This window comes from Macaca thibetana, chromosome 19 (assembly GCF_024542745.1).
Source record: "Macaca thibetana thibetana isolate TM-01 chromosome 19, ASM2454274v1, whole genome shotgun sequence".
In the NCBI taxonomy this organism is placed as follows: Eukaryota; Metazoa; Chordata; class Mammalia; order Primates; family Cercopithecidae; genus Macaca; species Macaca thibetana.
In genome coordinates, this window is record NC_065596.1 from 42,745,711 (window position 1) to 42,764,026 (window position 18,316).

Consider the following 18,316-nt stretch of genomic DNA (forward strand, 5'->3'; position numbering starts at 1 on the left):
CGCGCAACACTGGGGTCCCTGGGGAGGGCCCCTGGCAGTGGCCACGTGACCGCTCCCGAGCTGATTACTGATACAGCAAGAGCGGGGCTGAGACTGTTTCCACCAGCTCTGAAGTTATTCATACTTCAAGTGACACCGGCGGTGTGCGGTGGCTCACACCTGTGAGCACTTTGGGAGGCCGAGGAGGGAGGATCACTGGAGCTCAGGAGTTTGAGACCAACCTGGGCAACATAGTGAAACTCCATCTCTACCAAAAAAAATTGTTTTAATTAGCCTGGTGTGGTTGTGGTGTGGTGGCGCTGGTGCCTGTAAATCCATCTACTCCTAAGGCTGAGATGGGAGAATCAGTTGAGCTCAGGAGTTCGAGACCAGCCTGGGCAGCATAGTGAGACTGTACCTCTACAAAAACAACTTTTTTTTTTTTAACTAGTTAGATATGGTATGGTGCATGCCTGTAATCCCAGCGACTCAGGAGGCTGAGGTGGGAGGATCACTTGAGCCCAGGAATTCGAGGTCGCAGTGAGCCAAGATCAGGCCACTGGACTGCAGCCTGAGTGACAGAGCGAGACCCTGTCTTAAAAAAACAAAACAAGTAGCACACATGGATGAAAGGCAGCTCTGTCCCAAAGGGTTCTGGGAGGAGCCGTTTCTATGGAGATGGGGCTGGGACCCAGGACCCGAAAGAGGGGGACACGTGGCAGCTATACACAGCCCCCTCTTCCAGGCTTCGGCCGGCCCTCGGGGAGTGCCTGGCCCGTCTGGCAGCAGCCATGCCGGTGGCGTTCCTGGAGCCGCAGCTGAACGAGTACAACGCCTGCTCCGTGTACACCACCAAGTCTCCCCGAGAGCGGGCCAGTAAGCTGTGTGGGGCTGAAGCAGTGCCGGGGATCTGGGTCTCCCCAGCACAGGGCCTTGGGAAGAGCCTAATTTGGGGGTAGTGTGGCTGGGCTGGGCTGTGAGCGGCTGAGGATTCCCCAGGTTGGGAGTGCCACACATTCAGGAACCCAAGAGTTTATGGTTTGGGGGCATTTCAAGGCCATTACGTGGGGAGCATTAGGAGATTAATTTGATTTTTAAAACGAGAATCCATTGATAAAGTTTAAGAAAAATAGCACTTGGTGGCCAGGCGCAGTGGGTCACGCCTGTAATCCCAGCACTTTGGAAGGCCAAGGTAGGAGGATTGCTTGAGTCCAGGAGTTCAAGACCAATCTGGGCAACATAGCAAAACCCCATCCATGGAATTTGGAGCTGTGGAATTTATTTTAGTGATGGTGACATTTGAGGGCATCGTCAAGCTTGGAGACATAGGGTGAGGGGTATCTGAGCATGAGAGGATTGAGGGAAGGCATGGGTTCATTCCTTCATTCAGCAAATATGTATTGAGCAGTTACGATGTATGAGGCGCTGTCCTAGTCACCTGAGGTTCAGCAGTGAACAGATAAAATAGACAAAAGTCGGCCGGGCGCGGTGGCTCAAGCCTGTAATCCCAGCACTTTGGGAGGCCGAGGCGTGTGGATCACGAGGTCAGGAGATCGAGACTATCCTGGCTAACATGGTGAAACCCCGTCTCTACTAAAAATACAAAAAAACTAGCCGGGCGTGGTGGCGGGCGCCTGTGGTCTCAGCTACTTGGGAGGCTGAGGCGGGAGAATGGCGTGAACCCGGGAGGCAGAGCTTGCAGTGAGCCGAGTTCACGCCACTGCACTCCAGCCTGGGAGACACAGCGAGACTCCGTCTCAAAAAAAAAAAAAAAAAATAGACAAAAGTCCCCTGAGTTCTGGGTCCAGAGGCTAGAATGAGGCGTGGACCTGGGGGGAATATACGCTCCAGGGCAGGAAGCTCGTCTTCTTGGTCAGCTGTGCTCCCAGAATGGTACCTGGCCCAGAGTCAGCGAGTGAGCCAGTGACAGGTTGTCTGTTTCAAGGGAGTGAACTGGGTGTGGGATTCAGAGACGACGCCGGGGGACGGGGTGGGGTTGGAAAAGGTCTCTTTTGGAGTATGCTGCACTGTAGGGATGAGGGGAATGCGCTTGGGATGTGGGAGATTTTAGGAGGGAAGGTTTCTAGGGGTGAGATTTTAGGCAGCAGACAGGCTCGGGGCTGTGAAGTGTTTGCAGGGCCACTGAGTTTCAGTGTGAGGGTTGGGAGAGGTAGTTGGGCTGGAGGGTGAGATGGGAGGAATAGGGTTTGGGAGACTGGTTTGGGGGGTGGCAGTTCAATGGTGTCTGATGTATTGTGGGGAAGGCCAGGGCACTGAGGTCTGGGGGTGATCGGTTGACATTCCCTGCCCCCCTCCCTGTACCCCAGTCCTGGGGCTCCCCAACAGTGTGGAGGAGATGTGTCCTGACATCCCGGTGCTGGAGCGGCTCATGGCAGACATCGGGGGGCTGGCCGAGTCGGGGGCCCGCTACACAGAGATGCCGCACGTCATTGAGATCGCGCTGCCCATGCTCTGCAGCTACCTGCCCCGATGGTGGGAGCGCGGGCCCGAGGCACCCCCTCCTGCCCTGCCCGCCGGCGCCCCCCCACCCTGCACAGCTGTCACCTCTGACCACCTCAACTCCCTGCTGGGGAACATCCTGAGAATCATCGTCAACAACCTGGGCATTGACGAGGCCTCCTGGATGAAGCGGCTGGCTGGTGGGTCGGGGGCACTGGGCGTCTGAGGGGTGGGTCAACGGCCTGGGTTCCCTTGGCCAGATGGTCTGAAAGGGAGACCCATGGTCCCCTGGGAGTTGGGAGGAGTCAGAGTGTAGGTTTTTTCAGCATCAAAAGGCCAGGGGTCAACTGGGCATGGTGGCTCACAACTGTTACTCCAACACTTTGGGAGGCCAAGGTGGGAGGATCAGTTGAGGCCAGCCATTTGAGACCAGCCTAGGTAACATAGCATGACCCCATCTCTTTAAATAAAATAAATAACTTTTTTTAATTAGCCAGGTGTGGTGGCACACACCTATAGTCCCAGCTACTTGGGAGGCTGAGGCAGGAGGATCTCTTGAGCCCAGGAGTTGGAGGCTGCAGTGAGCTGTGATTGCACCATTGCATTCCAGACTGGGTGACAGAGTGATATACTCTCTCAAAACAGACAAACAAAACAAAAGGAAGCAAAGAAAGAGAGAGAGAGAGAGAGGAAGGAAGGAAGGAAGGAAGGAAGGAAGGAAGGAAGGAAGGAAGGAAGGAAGGAAGGAGGGAGGGAAGGAAGGAGAAAAAGGAAGAAAGAGAAAAAAGGGAAGGAAGGAAGAAAGAGAGAAAGAAAAAGAAAAGGAAAGAAAGAGAGAGAAAGAAAAAGAGAAAGAGAGAGAGAGAAAGAGAGAGAAAGAAAAGAAAAGAAAAGAAAAAAGATCCTCAAAGCGTTAGGTTTCCTGATTCAGAAGTTTCATGTAAGGGCCAGGCATGATGGCTCATGCCTGTAATCCCAGCACTTTGAGAGGCCAAGGTGGGTGGATCATTTGAGACCAGGAGTTCAAGACCAGCCTGGGCAACGTGGTGAAACCTCGTCTCTATTATTTAAAAAAAAAAAAAAAAAAAAAAAAAAAAAGGTTTTGTGTAAGGAAACAGGTTGTGGATCAGGGTCAAGCTAGCAGTCAGGAGCTGGGATCAGAGGCCAGGATCAGGGGCCAGAGGCTGGGGTAAGAAGCCCATTCATGACCTTGGGGTCACATAGTGACCAGAAATCACATAGTGAGGTAAGAGTCTGGGTATGGGCCACGTCAGAGGTTAAAGATTGGGGTCAGGGGTCATGCTAGTTAAGGATGAGGTAACAGGCCAGGTACAGTGGCTCACGCCTGTAATCCCAGAACTTTGGGAGGCCGAGACGGGTGGATCTCCTAAGGTCAGGAGTTCGAGACCAGCCTGGCCAACATGGTGAAACCTGGTCTCTACCAAAAATACAAAAGTTAGCTGGGTGTGGTGGCAGACGCCTGTAATCCCAGCTACTTGAGGGGCTGAGACAGGAGAATCACTTGAACTCAGGAGGCAGAGGTTGCAGTGAGCCGAGATGGCACCATGGCACTCCAGCCTGGGCCACAAGAGTGAAACTGTCTCAAAAAAAAAAAGAAAGAAAGAAAGAAAGAAAGTGAAGTAACAGGTGAGGCTTCAGTTGTTAGAGGTCAGAAGAAGTCAGGGATTTGTGCCGGGCTGGGGTCACAGGATAGGGACTGGGTCGTAGGTTCAGGTCAGGAGCTATGGCTGGGATCAGTGTTCAGGGACGATGTCCGAGGTTAGGGTCAGGCTGGGGTCGTATGGCAGCTGCTAGGTCGGAGGTGCCGTTAGGGAGTCGGGCTGGGAACGGAGGTCAGGGCCTGTATCAGAGGCCGGAGGTGGCATCGGAGCCCACTGCGCCCCTGCAGTGTTCGCACAGCCCATCGTGAGCCGTGCGCGGCCGGAGCTCCTGCAGTCCCACTTCATCCCCACCATCGGGCGGCTGCGCAAGAGGGCGGGGAAGGTGGTGTCCGAGGAGGAGCAGCTGCGGCTGGAGGCCAAGGCCGAAGCCCAGGAGGGCGAGCTGCTGGTGCGAGACGAGTTCTCCGTGCTCTGCCGGGACCTGTACGCCCTGTATCCGCTGCTCATCCGCTATGTGGACAACAACAGGTCAGCGGCGCCCCGCCGTCCCCCCGCCCTACGCCCCGACCTACCGCGTCCTCCAGCCCCAACTGATCTCTGCCTCCTGACTGGCTGGAAACTTCTTCCAATGCTCTGGCTCCACCAGCCTTCTGACTCTTCCTCCTGGTTTCTTCTAGCTTTGAGAACATGGGCCCAACATCACCCAGCCCACTTGTTTCTTTCTTTTTGGTTTTGGTTTTGGGGTTTTTTTTGTTCGTTTGTTTGTTTGTTTTGAGACAGAGCCTGGCTTCGTTGCCCAGGCTGGAGTGCAGTGGTGCAATCTTGGCCTACTGCAACCTCCACCTCCCAGGTTCAAGCAATTCTCCTGCCTCAGCCTCCCCAGTAGCTAGGATTATAGGCGCATGCCACCACGCCCAGCTAAGTTTTGTATTTTTAGTAGAGACAGATTTTCACCATGTAGGCTAGGCTGGTCTTGAACTCTTGACCTCATGATCTGTCTGCCTCAGCCTCTCAAAGTGCTGGGATTACAGCCATGAGCCAACACACCTGGCCAATGTGATTTTTTTTTTTTTTTTTAATTCTCCTAATGCTGGACACTTAGATTGTGTCGATTTCTTTGTCACTATGCACAACACTGTAAGGAACAGTTTGCTTTTTTTTTAAATTATTATTATTGAGACAGGGTCTCGCTCTGTTGCCCAGGCTGGAGTGCTGTGGCATGATCATGGCTTACTGCAGCCTCGATTCCTGGGCTCAAGTGATCCTCTGCTTCTGCCCCTGCGTAGCTGGGATTATAGGCTCACACCAACATGCTCAGCTAATTTCTGTATTTTTATGGGGTCTCACTATGTTGCACAGGTTTGTCTCGAATTCCTGGGGTCAAGCGATCCACCCACCTCAGCCTCCCAAAGTGTTGGGATTACAGAAGTGAGCCACCACACCTGGCTGTGATTTTTTTTTTAAACATAACAATACACCATGAAAGACATATAGGCCAGGTGTGGTGGCTTATGCCTGTAATTGCCTTGGGAGGCCGAGGCGGGTGGATCACCTGAGGTCAGGCATTTGAGACCAGCCTGACCAACATGGCAAAACCCGTCTCTATTATGAATACAAAAATTAGCCAGGCGTAGTGACGCAGGCTTGTAAACCCAGCTACTCCAGAGGCTGAGGCAGAAGAAACGCCTGAGCCTGGGAGGCGGAGGTTGCACTGAGCTGAGTGTCAGTGCACTCCAGCCTGGGAACAGAGCGAGGCTCCATCTCAAAAAAAAAAAAAAAAGACATATAGATTCACCCCTTTTGTCTTGGTGGTCATGTGACATTCTCTGCTGTTGGATATAGTTCCATTTTTAACTCAGTAAATATGAACAAATTGTGGTTTCTTCATACAATGGAAGACTCCATGGCAGTGGGAGTGAACAAGTTGTTTCTACACAGAATGTAATTGGCTTTCACAAATGTTAGGTGGAATGAAAGAAGCCAGAAAACCAAGAAATAAACTACAAATTACACCATCTCTTTAATGTTCACGAGCAGATAAAAATAAGTTTGGGGCCGGGGGTAGTGGCTCACAACTGTAATCCCAGCACTTTGAGAGACTGAGGCAGGAGGATCACTTGAGTTCAGGAGTTTGAGACCAGCCTAGGCAACATGGCTAGACCCTGTCTCTACAAAAAAAGAAAACATACAAAAATTAGTCAGGCATGGTGCCACACACCTGTAGTCTTGGCCTCAGGCTGGGACTGGGAGGCTGAGGTGGGAGGATGGTTTGAGCCCAGGAGGTCAAAGCTGCAGTGAACTGTGATCACACCACTGTGCTCCAGCCTGGGCAACAGAGACAGATCCTGTCTCAATAAGGGTTTTTTTCTTTAATACAAGTAAATAAATAAAATATGTGAACCTACTTAGATTCTGACTCTGTCCCCCAAAAAAAGAAATTTTATGGCTGGGTGCAGTGGCTCACGCCTGTAATCCCAACACTTTGGGAGGCCAAAGCAGGTGGATCACCTGAGCTCAGGAGTTTGAGACCAGCCTGGGCAACATGGCAAAACCCTGTCTCTACTAAAAATACAAAAATTAGCCGGGCGTGGTGGCGCGTACCTGTAGTCCCAGCTAAGTGCTCCTGACTGGGAGGCTGAGGCAGGAGAATCGCTTGAACCTGGGAGGCGGAGGTTGCAGTGAGCCGAGATCACACCACTGTACTCCAGCCTGGGCGACAGAGCGAGACTCTGTCTCAAAAAAGAAAGAAAGAAAGAAATTTTTAAAAACAGTTTTTAGCCTAGAAGTTAGAATAAGGATCATTTTTTAGGAGGAGGAAGGGGGAGTGGCTGGGAGGGGCCATGATGGTACTTCCAGGGACCAGAAATGTCCTATTTCTTGACTTTGGTGGTGGCTACACAAGTGTGTTCACTTTGTGATAATCAAGACGATACTTCTTAATATGTAGGTTATATAATACATATGTATGTATCGTGTGTGTGTATTGCTTGTATACATATTATATTTATGTATTTCAATGAAAAGTTTAGACAAAGAGAAAGTTTTTAAAAAAGGAATAGTCAGGCCAGGCAAGGTGGCCCACACCTGTAATCCCGGGAAAGAGGATCTCTTGAGCCCAGGAGTTCAAGACTGGCCTGGGCAACCTAGGGAGACCCCCTTGCTACAAAAAGTAAAATAAAAATTAGCCAGGCATGGGCATGGTGACGTGCACCTGTAGTCCCAGCTACTCAAGAAGGCTGAAATGGGAGGATCGCTTAAGCCTGGGAGGTCGAGGTTGCAGTGAGCGGAGATCGCATCACTGTACTCCAGCCTGACAGATTGAGACCCTGTCACAGAGAGAGAGAGAGAATGGATCATTAAAACATTTTAAATGTTCAGTTGGGCACGGTGGCTCACGCCTGTAATCCCAGCACTTTGGGAGACCGAGGAGGGGTGGATCACCTGAGGTCAGGAGTTCGAGACCAGCCTGGCCAACATGGTGAAACCCTGTCTCTACTAAAAATACAGAAATTAGCCGGGCATGGTGTCGGGCACCTGTAGTCCCACTTACTCAGGAGGCTGAGCCAGAGAAAAAAGAATTAAATGTTCACCTGAATGGCCAGAAGACCCTAGAAACCCCATCCCTCTGACTGGATGTCTCCTGGTCCCCGTCTCCTCCTCCAAGATCTCTCTCTGGGCAGCCCCCTTCCCTGGGATCTCCACCCCCTCCCTCATCTCCCCTCCGCTGACCTCAGGGCGCAGTGGCTGACGGAGCCGAATCCCAGCGCGGAGGAGCTGTTCAGGATGGTGGGCGAGATCTTCATCTACTGGTCCAAGTCCCACGTGAGTGCCCACCCCAACCGCCCTCCCCACCACCAGAGGAGCCACAGCCCACAGGCGCCTGCCTTCACCTCTCCGGTCTCCAACACTGCTTCCCCCATCAGAACTTCAAGCGCGAGGAGCAGAACTTTGTGGTCCAGAACGAGATCAACAACATGTCCTTCCTGACTGCGGACAACAAGAGCAAAATGGCTAAGGTGGGGGCTTGGTTCTGGGAGGAGCACTTGGCAGAGAGGGCAGGAGCACCCTCTAGGGTTTCCTACCTGGCCTGTCCTCACCCAGCCAGCCTGTCCTGGGCGCATTCCCTGCAGCCCTCAGAGCAGCCCCTGTTACCTTCTCTCCCTTGTTCCCCAGCTCCTTCCTCCTCCTGGATCTTCTCCCTCCTCCCATCTCCCTCCTCCTCCCCATCTCCCTCTTCACTCATTCCTCTCCTCTCCTCCTGTATCTTCTCCCTCCTCCCATCTCCCTCCTCCCCCCATCTCCCTCTTCACTCATTCCTGTCTCCTTCCTCCTCCTGTATCTTCTCCCTCCTCCCATCTCCCTCCTCCTCCCCATCTCCCTCTTCACTCATTCCTGTCTCCTTCCTCCTCCTGTATCTTCTCCCTCCTCCCATCTCCCTCCTCCTCCCCATCTCCCTCTTCACTCATTCCTGTCTCCTTCCTCCTCCTGTATCTTCTCCCTCCTCCCATCTCCCTCCTCCTCCCCATCTCCCTCTTCACTCATTCCTGTCTCCTTCCTCCTCCTGTATCTTCTCCCTCCTCCCATCTCCCTCCTCCTCCCCAGCTCCCTCTTCACTCATTCCTGTCTCCTTCCTCCTCCTGGATCTTCTCCCTCCTCCCATCTCCCTCCTGTCCATTTTCCTCTTCTCCAAGCCTCTCTCTCCTCCCATCACCCTCCTCCTCCCCATTTTCCCCCTCTTCCATTTCTTTCTTCCTCTCCCCATTACCCCATCTCCTGCTTTCCTCCCTATCCTTCTCAGAACTGCCCTCCTCAGGTCCCAAAAATGACCCCTACCCCAAGCCAAGGCCTGGAAATGCCCAGCTAGAGAATACATGGCAGGTGGGGCAGAGGAGGTGGGGTGCTGGCAAGTTGGAGTTGGGCCTGGGCTTCTCTGCGGGGCTGGGGTAACCCTTCTTGTCTCTGTCTGCGGTCCGGTGGAGCAGGCGGGAGATACACAGGTCAGCCCCACATCTGGGACCTTCCGCATGTCTCTTGGCTAATGCCCTCTTCCCCCAGCCTCTGCACTCCCCCCCACCCCCAAGAAAACCCCTGCTTCTGTTCCTCACCCCTGTCCTCCACTCCCAGCCCCCACCCATCCTCCTTCCGTTCCCTTCCTTCCCCACCACCCCCATCCATTCCCATCCTAACCCTCGGCTTTTGGCAATTTGACTTCTTTTCTCTTTTCTTTTCTTTCTTTTTTTTCTTTTTTGGACTTTTGTTCTGAAAAAAAAAAAGAAAAGAAAAAAAGAGCAACTCTCAGCTTTTACCAAAGCATCTTGGGCTGAGGTCGAGGGTAATGGGGGTGGGAGAGGCACGCGGCGCATGGTTGGGGAGGGGGCAGCACCCTCACCGTGCAGTGGTTTAAGGCTTGGGCTCTGGACTATATGGACTGGGGTTAGAATCCTGTCTTGATAGTCAGCTGTGTGACCTTGGCCAAGGGTCATCCTTTTGAGCCTCTGAGGGCATCCAGCCAGCGGCCCCCACCCCAGGGCTCTGCGAGGACTCAGGGAGAAGCTGCATGTGTAGCCTGCAGCAGTGCCTGGCACAGGGGTCATGCTCAAAGTTGCCAGCCAGCGTGGATGTGGCTCTGCCCAAAGCTTGTCATCGGGGCTTCTCGTTGGCATGACTGAGGTGGCCCTGGCCCCGGGTCTGCACCCAAGGCTCCAGAACACGGCTGTGGGACTCTGTGCCCCGTGTCTCTGCTTCCAGGTCTTTCTGGATGTGTCTTGCATCTTTGGTCTTCCTGTCTCCTTGTCTTTTTCAGTCTCTCAGTGTCTTTTTCTTGCAACTTCTCTTGTCTCTTGAACTCTTTGTGGGCCTGCATCTTTGTTTCATTCTTGAGAACTCGGTCTTGGGATGTGAAGTGTGGGGTTGTGCATGCTGTGGACGGGGTGTTGTACTGGGGTTCCTAGGGGATTCTGGAAGATGACTGCTAGAAGTTGAGATAGGCCCAGAATTGGGGAAAATCTGGATGGGCCTGGGTTAGAAATTGGAGCCAGGCAGGCACGGTGGTGTGTGCCCATAGTCCCAGTTATTTGGGAGGCTGAGGCAGGAGGATCACTTGAACCCAGGAATTCAAGTCCAGCCTGGGCAACATGGCAAGACACCATCTCTAAACATACATTTGTTTAAAAAACAAGCAACTGGGAATTTTGGTTGTGGGCTTGGGTCTGGAGGGTCTCCAGTCACGGCTGCAGGCCTGAAGTGTAGGGTCAGCAAGGCTGGGGTGGAATTGAGGTGTCCTTGGCCGTTGGGGAGGGAGCGCCTGCTGTCCAGACTGGAGCCTGGGGTGTGGATGATGGCCACAGGTTGGGGCGGGATTGGGATTGGGGCTTGGGCTGATGCTGAGCCCTGTGTCCCCACAGTCCGGTGGCTCGGACCAGGAACGCACGAAGAAGAAGCGCCGTGGGGACCGGTACTCCGTGCAGACGTCGCTGATCGTGGCCACGCTGAAGAAGATGCTGCCCATCGGCCTGAACATGTGCGCGCCCACCGACCAGGACCTCATCACGCTGGCCAAGACCCGCTACGCCCTGGTGCCTGCCCAGCCCCGTCCTTGGAACCTTCCAGGATGCCGCCTGGCACCCACTGAGCCCCTGGGACCCTAGGGGACAACCAGGATCCCACTGAACCCCCCGGGTCCCTGGGAGCCTTCTCTTCAGACCCTACTGAGTTCTTTTCCAGGACCCTGAGGACTCACTGGGCCCTCTGGGATGCCCTGAGGACCCCACTCAAGATATTGCCAGGGCACCACAGACCTAAGGGCCCTCACTGAAACCCCACTGAAACCTAGAAAAGCTCTAGGACCCCTAGGACCCCCATGAGGACTGCAGGACCCCGCTGCCTCCACTACTGGACCATGCCACACCTGCTGAGATCCTGAGAGCCCGCCCAACAAGATGAGCCCCCGAGACTCCTCTGAACCCACCACCAAGGCCCCTTCAAGCCCCTTGGCACCTATTGAGACCCTCATGACCCCTCCTTCCCTCCCCGCTAAGACTGAACGTCTGGGTTCCCCCGAGCCCTCGGCTCACCATCCCTTTCCTTCAGGACCTGGCTGACGCCTCCCCCTGGGCCCTGTTGATGCCCAATTAAGCCCCCAAGAACTCTCAGGGCCTTAGGGAGCCCCTGTGACCCTGAGTAACTCCCCAGGATCCATGAGCCCCATCCCCAGGACTGCACCCAAACTTCTGAGGTCTCAAGTGTCCTGGAGACCAAAGGACCTGGGCCCTAGAACCTCTTAAGCTCGCTGGGATGTCGAGGCGGCCTCCCGGGACCCCACTTACCCCTTGTATGGGACAACAAGGACAATCTCCCTCCTGTCCGATCCTTTCCAGTTTCAGGGGCCCTAAAGAACCCTCCCAGGATTCTGCCCCAAGACCCCTATAGCCCTACCCCCAGGACCACACCAACAACCTGACAACCTACTAACCCCTGGCCCCTAAAGATCACCCAGTTGCTACCCTGCTACCACCAGGACACCACTTCCCTCAGGACCTCAGGCACCTCCCAGGACTCCTGAGTCCTGCCAGGACCCCAGAGAGCCCTCCAGGGTCCCATGGACCCCTCACCTTGGTCCTTGAGGGCTCTCCATCCTGGAACCCCAGTGAACCCCCACCCTGCTGATGCCCCCTTTGGCCCCTGTGTAACCAATGACTCAGTTGACCTATCTGACCCCCCATGACCTCTGCTGACCCCTTCTGATCTTCAAAGACTCCCTGCCCCACTCTGACCCCCAATCATCCCTCTTTGGCCATATTTGACCTTTGATGAAATCCTCTTGTCACCCTCTGCCTCTTCCCAAACCCCCATGAGGCCCCTCGAATCCTTACTGTATCTTCAAGGTGACTCTGACCCTCTGGCCCCCCTAGGACCCCTTCCGACCCCTGTCTACCTCTGCATCCTCTTGTTTCTCTCAGACCCCCCGCCCCAAGAAAAACGCCTTCAGTTCCTGGGGTACTGGGCCTGGAAGGAAAGGGCTGTGGGTCAGGAAGGAGGCTGGGAACTCCAGAGTGACCCAGCCTGGCCCTGTCTCCCCAGAAAGACACAGATGAGGAGGTCCGGGAATTTCTGAACAACAACCTTCACCTTCAGGGAAAGGTATGCCTCCTTTCTCTGCAAGCAAAAGAAGCAAGTCAGAATAATAACCACAATATTAGCGAAGGTTTGAGCATTTACCAAGGACCAGGCATCGAAGAAAGACCTCAAAGGTCAGGAGTTTGAGACCAGCCTGGCCAACGTGGCGAAACCATGTTTCTACTAAAAATACAACAATTAGGCCCAGCACAATGGCTCACGCCTGTAATACCAACACTTTGGAAGGTCAAAGCAGGCAGATCACCTGAGGTTAGGAGTTCGAGAGCAGCCTGGCCAACACAGTGAAAACCCATCTCTCTACTAAAAGTACAAAATTAGACGGGTGTGGTGGTGGGTGCCTGTAGTCCTGGCTGCTGGGGAGGCTGAGGCAGGAGAACCGCTGGAGCCCAGGAAGCAGAGGTTGCAGTGAGCCGAGATTGCACCACTGCCCTCCAGCCTGGGGGACGGGGCGAGGCTCCGTCTCAAAACAAAATGATGAAGAAGAAAGGCCTCAACATGCAGTCGCCCATTGAGTGCTCCCAAAAACGGAAAGAGAACATCTGGCCGACTCTGTGGGGAGGGTCCCTCACGCCGAACCCTCCTTCCTCCTCTCAGGTCGAAGGCTCCCCATCTCTGCGCTGGCAGATGGCCCTGTACTGGGGCGTCCCGGGTCGTGAGGAGGACGCCGACGACCCGGAGAAAATCGTGCGCAGAGTCCAGGAAGTGTCAGCCGTGCTCTACCACCTGGACCAGGTGGGTGGGGCCGAATGGGTCTTTCTGCTGGGTCTCTGGGCGGAGCCTGGCAGGGGGGAGGGGCTTTAAGAATGTGGGTGGGGTCTGGAGATGACTATTAAGTTTTGGGGCGGGGCAGGAGGTGGATCCTGGAGTTTACGGTGAGCCTTAGACTGGATCGGGGGAGGGGTCTGCTGCTTAATCTTGCATCTGGGGGCGGGACGGGGAAGGGGCAGAATTTTAGATCTAGGGGTGGGGCCTAGAGGAGAAGCGTTGAGTTCGTGGGCAGGGCCTTGGGTGGGTCGTAGAATTGGTCGTGGCCTGGGTCATAGTCTTGGCTCTGTGGGACCAGGCCTAGGATGGAAACTTAGGTCTGGAGGCGGAGTCAGGACCCTGACTCTGTTGGTGGAGACAAGGTTTTCCTTCTGCCGTGTGTGTCGTACCTGAATATGGACTTGGGCACAGCTGGGCAGTTTCATCCAGGGCTTGGAGTGAGAGGGGCAGGATCTGGAGATGTGACTGTCCCGCTCTCCCCTCCCCAGACCGAGCACCCTTACAAGTCTAAGAAGGCCGTGTGGCACAAGCTTTTGTCCAAGCAGCGCCGGCGGGCAGTCGTGGCCTGTTTCCGTATGACGCCCCTGTACAACCTGCCCACGTAAGGCCCCCGGGGACAAAGGGAGCGTGAAGGGCCACGGAGAAAGGGTGGCTGGAGAGTCTGGAAAATGGAGGGCCAACGTGATGGCGCCTTGGGGATGACTGGGGGCTGCAGGCGCATGGGAGGTCGGGAGGCATGGAGGAGAGCGCGTCCCAGTGACGTCACACCTCTCCCCTGCAGGCACCGGGCATGTAACATGTTCCTGGAGAGCTACAAGGCTGCATGGATCCTGACTGAAGACCACAGTTTTGAGGACCGCATGATAGATGACCTTTCAGTGAGCTGGGGCCCGCCTGGGGGAGTGGGGGGGGAGCTGGATAGGGCTAGGGGTGGAGGCCACCCTTGGTACACCTCCAGGGGTCGCGCTCCACATCAAGGGGTACAGAAATGCCAGCTCCTGGCTTGAGTAGTACCAAAGTAGGGCGCAGAATGTGGGAAAAGAGAAAAAAAATCCAGACTAACAGGGACATGGGGGAGGTAATAGAAGGGGACTCTAGAAACACTCTCCTCAAGCCTCTGCTCTCCCCCTAGAAAGCTGGGGAGCAGGAGGAGGAGGAGGAAGAGGTGGAAGAAAAGAAGCCAGACCCCCTGCACCAGTTGGTCCTGCACTTCAGCCGCACTGCCCTGACGGAAAAGAGGTGAGGACTCTTCCTAGGGCCCCAGAAATGCCCCCAAGGTCCTAGGAAAGAGGGGCACCTGGCCGCCCCCAACTCCAGCCCAGCAGCCTCCCTGTGCCTCAGGAGAGGCCCTCCAGGTCCTGGGGAGGCCCAGGACAGACAGATCTTTAAATGTCACTTTGCCGGCCAGGCACAGTGGCTCACGCCTATAGTCCCAGCACTCTGGGAGGCCGAGGCAGGCGATCACTTGAGCCCAGGAGTTCAAGACCAGCCTGGCCAACATGGAGAAACCCCGTTTCTACAAAAATACAATAAATAGCCAGGCTTGGTGGTGGGCACTTGTAATCCCATCCACTCAGGAGGCTGAGGCAGGAGAATCGCTTGAACCCAGGAGGCAGAGTTTGCAGTGAGCCAAGATCATACCACTACACTCCAGCCTGGGCAACAGAGTGAGACTCTGTCTCAAAAGGAAAAGAAAAGAAACATAAATATCACTTTGTTAGGACAGGCACAGCCACCATACACCGTTGCATGGCTGAACAGTTCACAAGGGCATCTCTGAGGGGTTCACATCACAGACAATATAGATTAACTAGGCTTTTCTAGAAGAAAGTGTCTTGCTCAAATAAAATCAGTATATTATGAAAAAAATCCATATGTAGGACAAATTTCCAACAGACAGAAGTAGTGGGGGAGTTTTCTCTAATTCCCTCAAAGGCTTCATGTGGGCTAATGACAGGCTTAGTAATAAATAATTGTGATGCAGATGGCGCAGCTGCTGCTGCTACTGCTGACAGTAGCAGGCAGCCATTCATCAAATGCTTATTATGTGTCAGGCACCAAGCTAAGCGGTGACATCTCTATCCTCTCACTTAACCGCCACACTGTGAGACGGATTATTGCAGCTCCTTTGTGTGGATAAAGGAATGAAGGCACAGGGATTTATTTTTCATTTTGTTTTCATTTATTTATTTATTTATTTATTTATTTATTGAGATGGAGTCTCACTCTGTCACCCAGCCTGGAGTGCAGTGGCACAATCTCAGCTCACTGCAACCTCCGCCTCCCAGGTTCAAGCAAGTGGGATTACAGGCGCCCACTGCCACACCCAGCTAATTTTTGTATTTTTAGTAGAGATGGGTTCCCACCATGTTGGCCATGCTTGTCTCAAACTCCTGACCTCAAGTGATCCTCCCGCCTCGGCCTCCCAAAGTGCTGGGACTACAGGCGTGAGCCACTGCACCTGGCTTATTTTTTGAGACAGTCTTGCTCTCTTGCCCTGGCTGGAATGCAGAGTCATATCATAGCTCACTGCAGCTCAGACCCCCCCACTCCACATCACCCCGGGCTCAAGAGATCCTCCTGCCTCAGCCTGCTGGTAGCTGGGACTACAGGCATGTGCCTCCATGCCTGGCTATTTTTTTTTTTTTTTTTTGGTAGAGATGGTGGTCTCACTATGTTGCCCAGGCTGGTCTCAAACTCCTGAGCTCAAGCAATCCTCCCCACTCAGCCTCCCAAAGTGTTGGGGTTACAGGCGTGAGCCACCACGCCTGGCAAGGGTTTATTTTTCTTATATAACGTGAAGTCAAGAGCTAAAGACTTCAGGACTGGGCAGTGGCACAGGGACACTGACAGGGGCCCAGGGTTTTTCTAGCTTTCTGCTCTGCCTTTCTGAGCTTTTGTCTGTAGTCCTGGGTAGATGCTGCACTTCCAGGCATCACAGCCACATGCCAGGCAGAAAGAAGGAGAAAGGCTCCCCACTCTTCACCCTTAGCAAGATCTTTGGTCTCTCTTTTTTTTTTTTTTTTTTTTTTGAGACGGAGTTTTGCTCTTGTTGCCCAGGCTGGAGTGCAGTGGCGTGATCTTGGCTCACGACAACCTCCATCTTCCGGGTTCAAGCGATTCTTCTGCCTCAGCCTTCAGAGTAGCTGGGATTACAGGTGCATGCCACCGTGCCCAGCTATTTTTCTTTCTTCTTTTCTTTTTTTTTTTTTGTATTTTTAGTAGAGACGAGATTTCACCCTGTTGTCCAGGCTGGTCTCAAACTCCTGACCTCAGGTGATCCGCCCACCTCAGCCTCCCAAAGTGCTAGGATTACAGGCATGAGCCACCGCACCCAGACTTCTTTGGTCTCTTTATCCAAGAGATCTTTGGTCTCTTTATCTCTCTGGTGGGCTTCCACACAGATCTCATTGGCCAGAAATTCTGACAGGAGGCCATCTTGGGCTGCAAGGTGATGAAGAATTTGAGTGTCCTATTTTGCATCCTGTGGGAGAGCAATGTCTCTGGAGTTTGGCCATCCAGGTTGAGTCCCAGTGCAAGCTGTGTGACCCCAGCCAAGAAGGGTCTTTGTATCTTAGTTCCCCCACCTATAAAATAGGGCTAGTAACATACCCACCCAACTGAATGACTGTGAGGGTCAGTTTGTCAATATATACAAGGCACCTAGAACAGGCACTGACATGGTGTTAGTGTAAACACTCAGCAGGTGTTGGCCATTGTACAGGAGACCCAAGCAGAAAGGGATTGGCCATACTTGTTATTGGGCTGACACATGGCAAGAGGGCCCTGGGAGCTCCAGCCTTCCATCACTCCATTTTAGCATCCCCAGTGGAAAGGTAGTGCCTCCGCCATTAGCTCCAGCAAACCTCACTGAATGGGCCAGGTGTGGTGGCTCATGCCCTTAATCCCAGTACTTTGGGAGGCCAGGAGTTCGAGACCAGCTTGGGCAACATAGCAAGACCCCATCTCTACAAAAAATAGAAAAATTAGCCAGGTGTGGTGGTATGTGCCTATAGTCCCAGTTACTCAGGAGGCTGAGGTGGGAGGATCACTTGAGCCTGGGAGGTCAATGCTGCAGTAAGCCTTGATTGTACCACTGCACTCCAGCCTGGCCAACAGAGCAAGACCCTGCCTCAAAAACAAAATAAACAAACAAAACAACAACTCCCAGAATGGATTTTACTGGACAGCATGGACAACATGACCATTTCTTACCTGTCATCGTGGCCACACAGATAAAAGTCCTCATCGGCCATGCATCTGTCATAAGCCACCCTGGCAATGGCCACTCCAGCCACCTGAGCCACACAGCCTGAGTATGGTTGGCCCTCCAAAGGAAACCAGAAGCTCTCTCTTTTTTTTTTTTTTTTTTTTGATATGGAGTCTTGCTCTGTCACCCAGACTGGAGTGCAGTGGCACAATGTCAGCTCACTGCAACGTCTGCCTCCTGGGTACAAGCAATTCTCCTGCCTCAGCCTCCGGAGTAGCTGGGATTATAGGCAAACACCATCACGCCCAGCTAATTTTTTTGTACTTTTAGTAGAGATGGGGTTTCACCATGTTGGCTAGGTTCGTTTCAAACTCCTGACCTCAAGTGATCTGCCCGCCTCAGCCTCCCAGAGTGTTGGGATTACAGTCATGAGCCACCGTGCCCAGCCCAGAAGCTCTTATGAGATGGGGGTCCTCTCCACCAGGTCCTGACCACTCCCCTGCTTACTTCCCCAGCAAACTGGACGAGGATTACCTGTACATGGCCTATGCTGATATCATGGCAAAGGTGAGGCCCCACCCACCTCATCTGGGGCATGTTTCCCTCCCCCCACCTGCAGTGCTTGTCCACAAAAAGGGCTGGGGCGGGATGGAGGGGTCTGCTTTGTTCATCCCTTAACTGATGCCCCCTCCCCAGAGCTGCCACCTGGAGGAGGGAGGGGAGAACGGCGAAGGTGAAGAGGAGGTTGAGGTCTCCTTTGAGGTAGGTGGGCTCAGGAGGTCCTGGAGGGAAGGGATGGGGGACCCTGACTGCAGTCATCTCCCATTCATTCAGCAAAGCTCTGGGGACACAACAGTGACCAAGTCAGTCCACTGGGGAGACAGATAACACCAGCCAAACTAACACCACAGGGTGTGCACCATGGTAATGGGGGAAGCTCAGGCAGAGGGGTGAGGGCTGGGATGATTATGGGGGAACCTTGCGGGGATACAGCAGCCCAAGCAAGGTGCCTGACCCAGCCTGCAGGAAAAGGTATCAGGGAGGGCTTCTCGGAGGAGGGGACTTCTGAGCAGAAGGATAAAAGGAGCCTGCCAGTTGAAGAAAAAGAGAAAAATGTTCCACGTAGGGAGGATAGTATATGCCA

General features: G+C 53.7%; 3 protein-coding genes across 5 annotated transcripts in view; 2 read left to right on the top strand and 1 right to left on the bottom strand.

Moving 5' to 3' along the window:
• Positions 1-4,410, bottom strand: part of YIF1B (Yip1 interacting factor homolog B, membrane trafficking protein) — a 287,798-nt gene extending 283,388 nt beyond the window's left edge. The window contains exon 1 of the mRNA XM_050769167.1: positions 4,407-4,410. The gene's annotated coding sequence lies outside the window, so the exon portion shown is untranslated. The remainder of the gene's footprint in view (positions 1-4,406) is intronic.
• RYR1 (ryanodine receptor 1) overlaps positions 1-18,316 on the top strand; it is a 158,547-nt gene that overhangs the window by 85,819 nt on the left and 54,412 nt on the right. For 2 of the 3 annotated variants that reach the window (XM_050768867.1, XM_050768869.1), the window contains exons 65-78: positions 725-855; positions 2,307-2,639; positions 4,349-4,589; positions 7,796-7,883; positions 7,985-8,077; positions 9,044-9,058; positions 10,466-10,636; positions 12,141-12,200; positions 12,792-12,929; positions 13,451-13,563; positions 13,744-13,840; positions 14,095-14,201; positions 17,688-17,739; positions 17,869-17,934. In XM_050768867.1, coding sequence (XP_050624824.1) covers positions 725-855; positions 2,307-2,639; positions 4,349-4,589; positions 7,796-7,883; positions 7,985-8,077; positions 9,044-9,058; positions 10,466-10,636; positions 12,141-12,200; positions 12,792-12,929; positions 13,451-13,563; positions 13,744-13,840; positions 14,095-14,201; positions 17,688-17,739; positions 17,869-17,934 — 1,705 coding nt within the window. The remainder of the gene's footprint in view (positions 1-724; positions 856-2,306; positions 2,640-4,348; positions 4,590-7,795; positions 7,884-7,984; positions 8,078-9,043; positions 9,059-10,465; positions 10,637-12,140; positions 12,201-12,791; positions 12,930-13,450; positions 13,564-13,743; positions 13,841-14,094; positions 14,202-17,687; positions 17,740-17,868; positions 17,935-18,316) is intronic. The other variant, XM_050768868.1, reaches the window with a different exon arrangement.
• The window catches only part of EIF3K (eukaryotic translation initiation factor 3 subunit K), a 107,554-nt gene continuing 102,220 nt past the window's right edge, over positions 12,983-18,316 (top strand). Inside the window, exon 1 of the mRNA XM_050769315.1 lies at positions 12,983-12,986. The gene's annotated coding sequence lies outside the window, so the exon portion shown is untranslated. The remainder of the gene's footprint in view (positions 12,987-18,316) is intronic.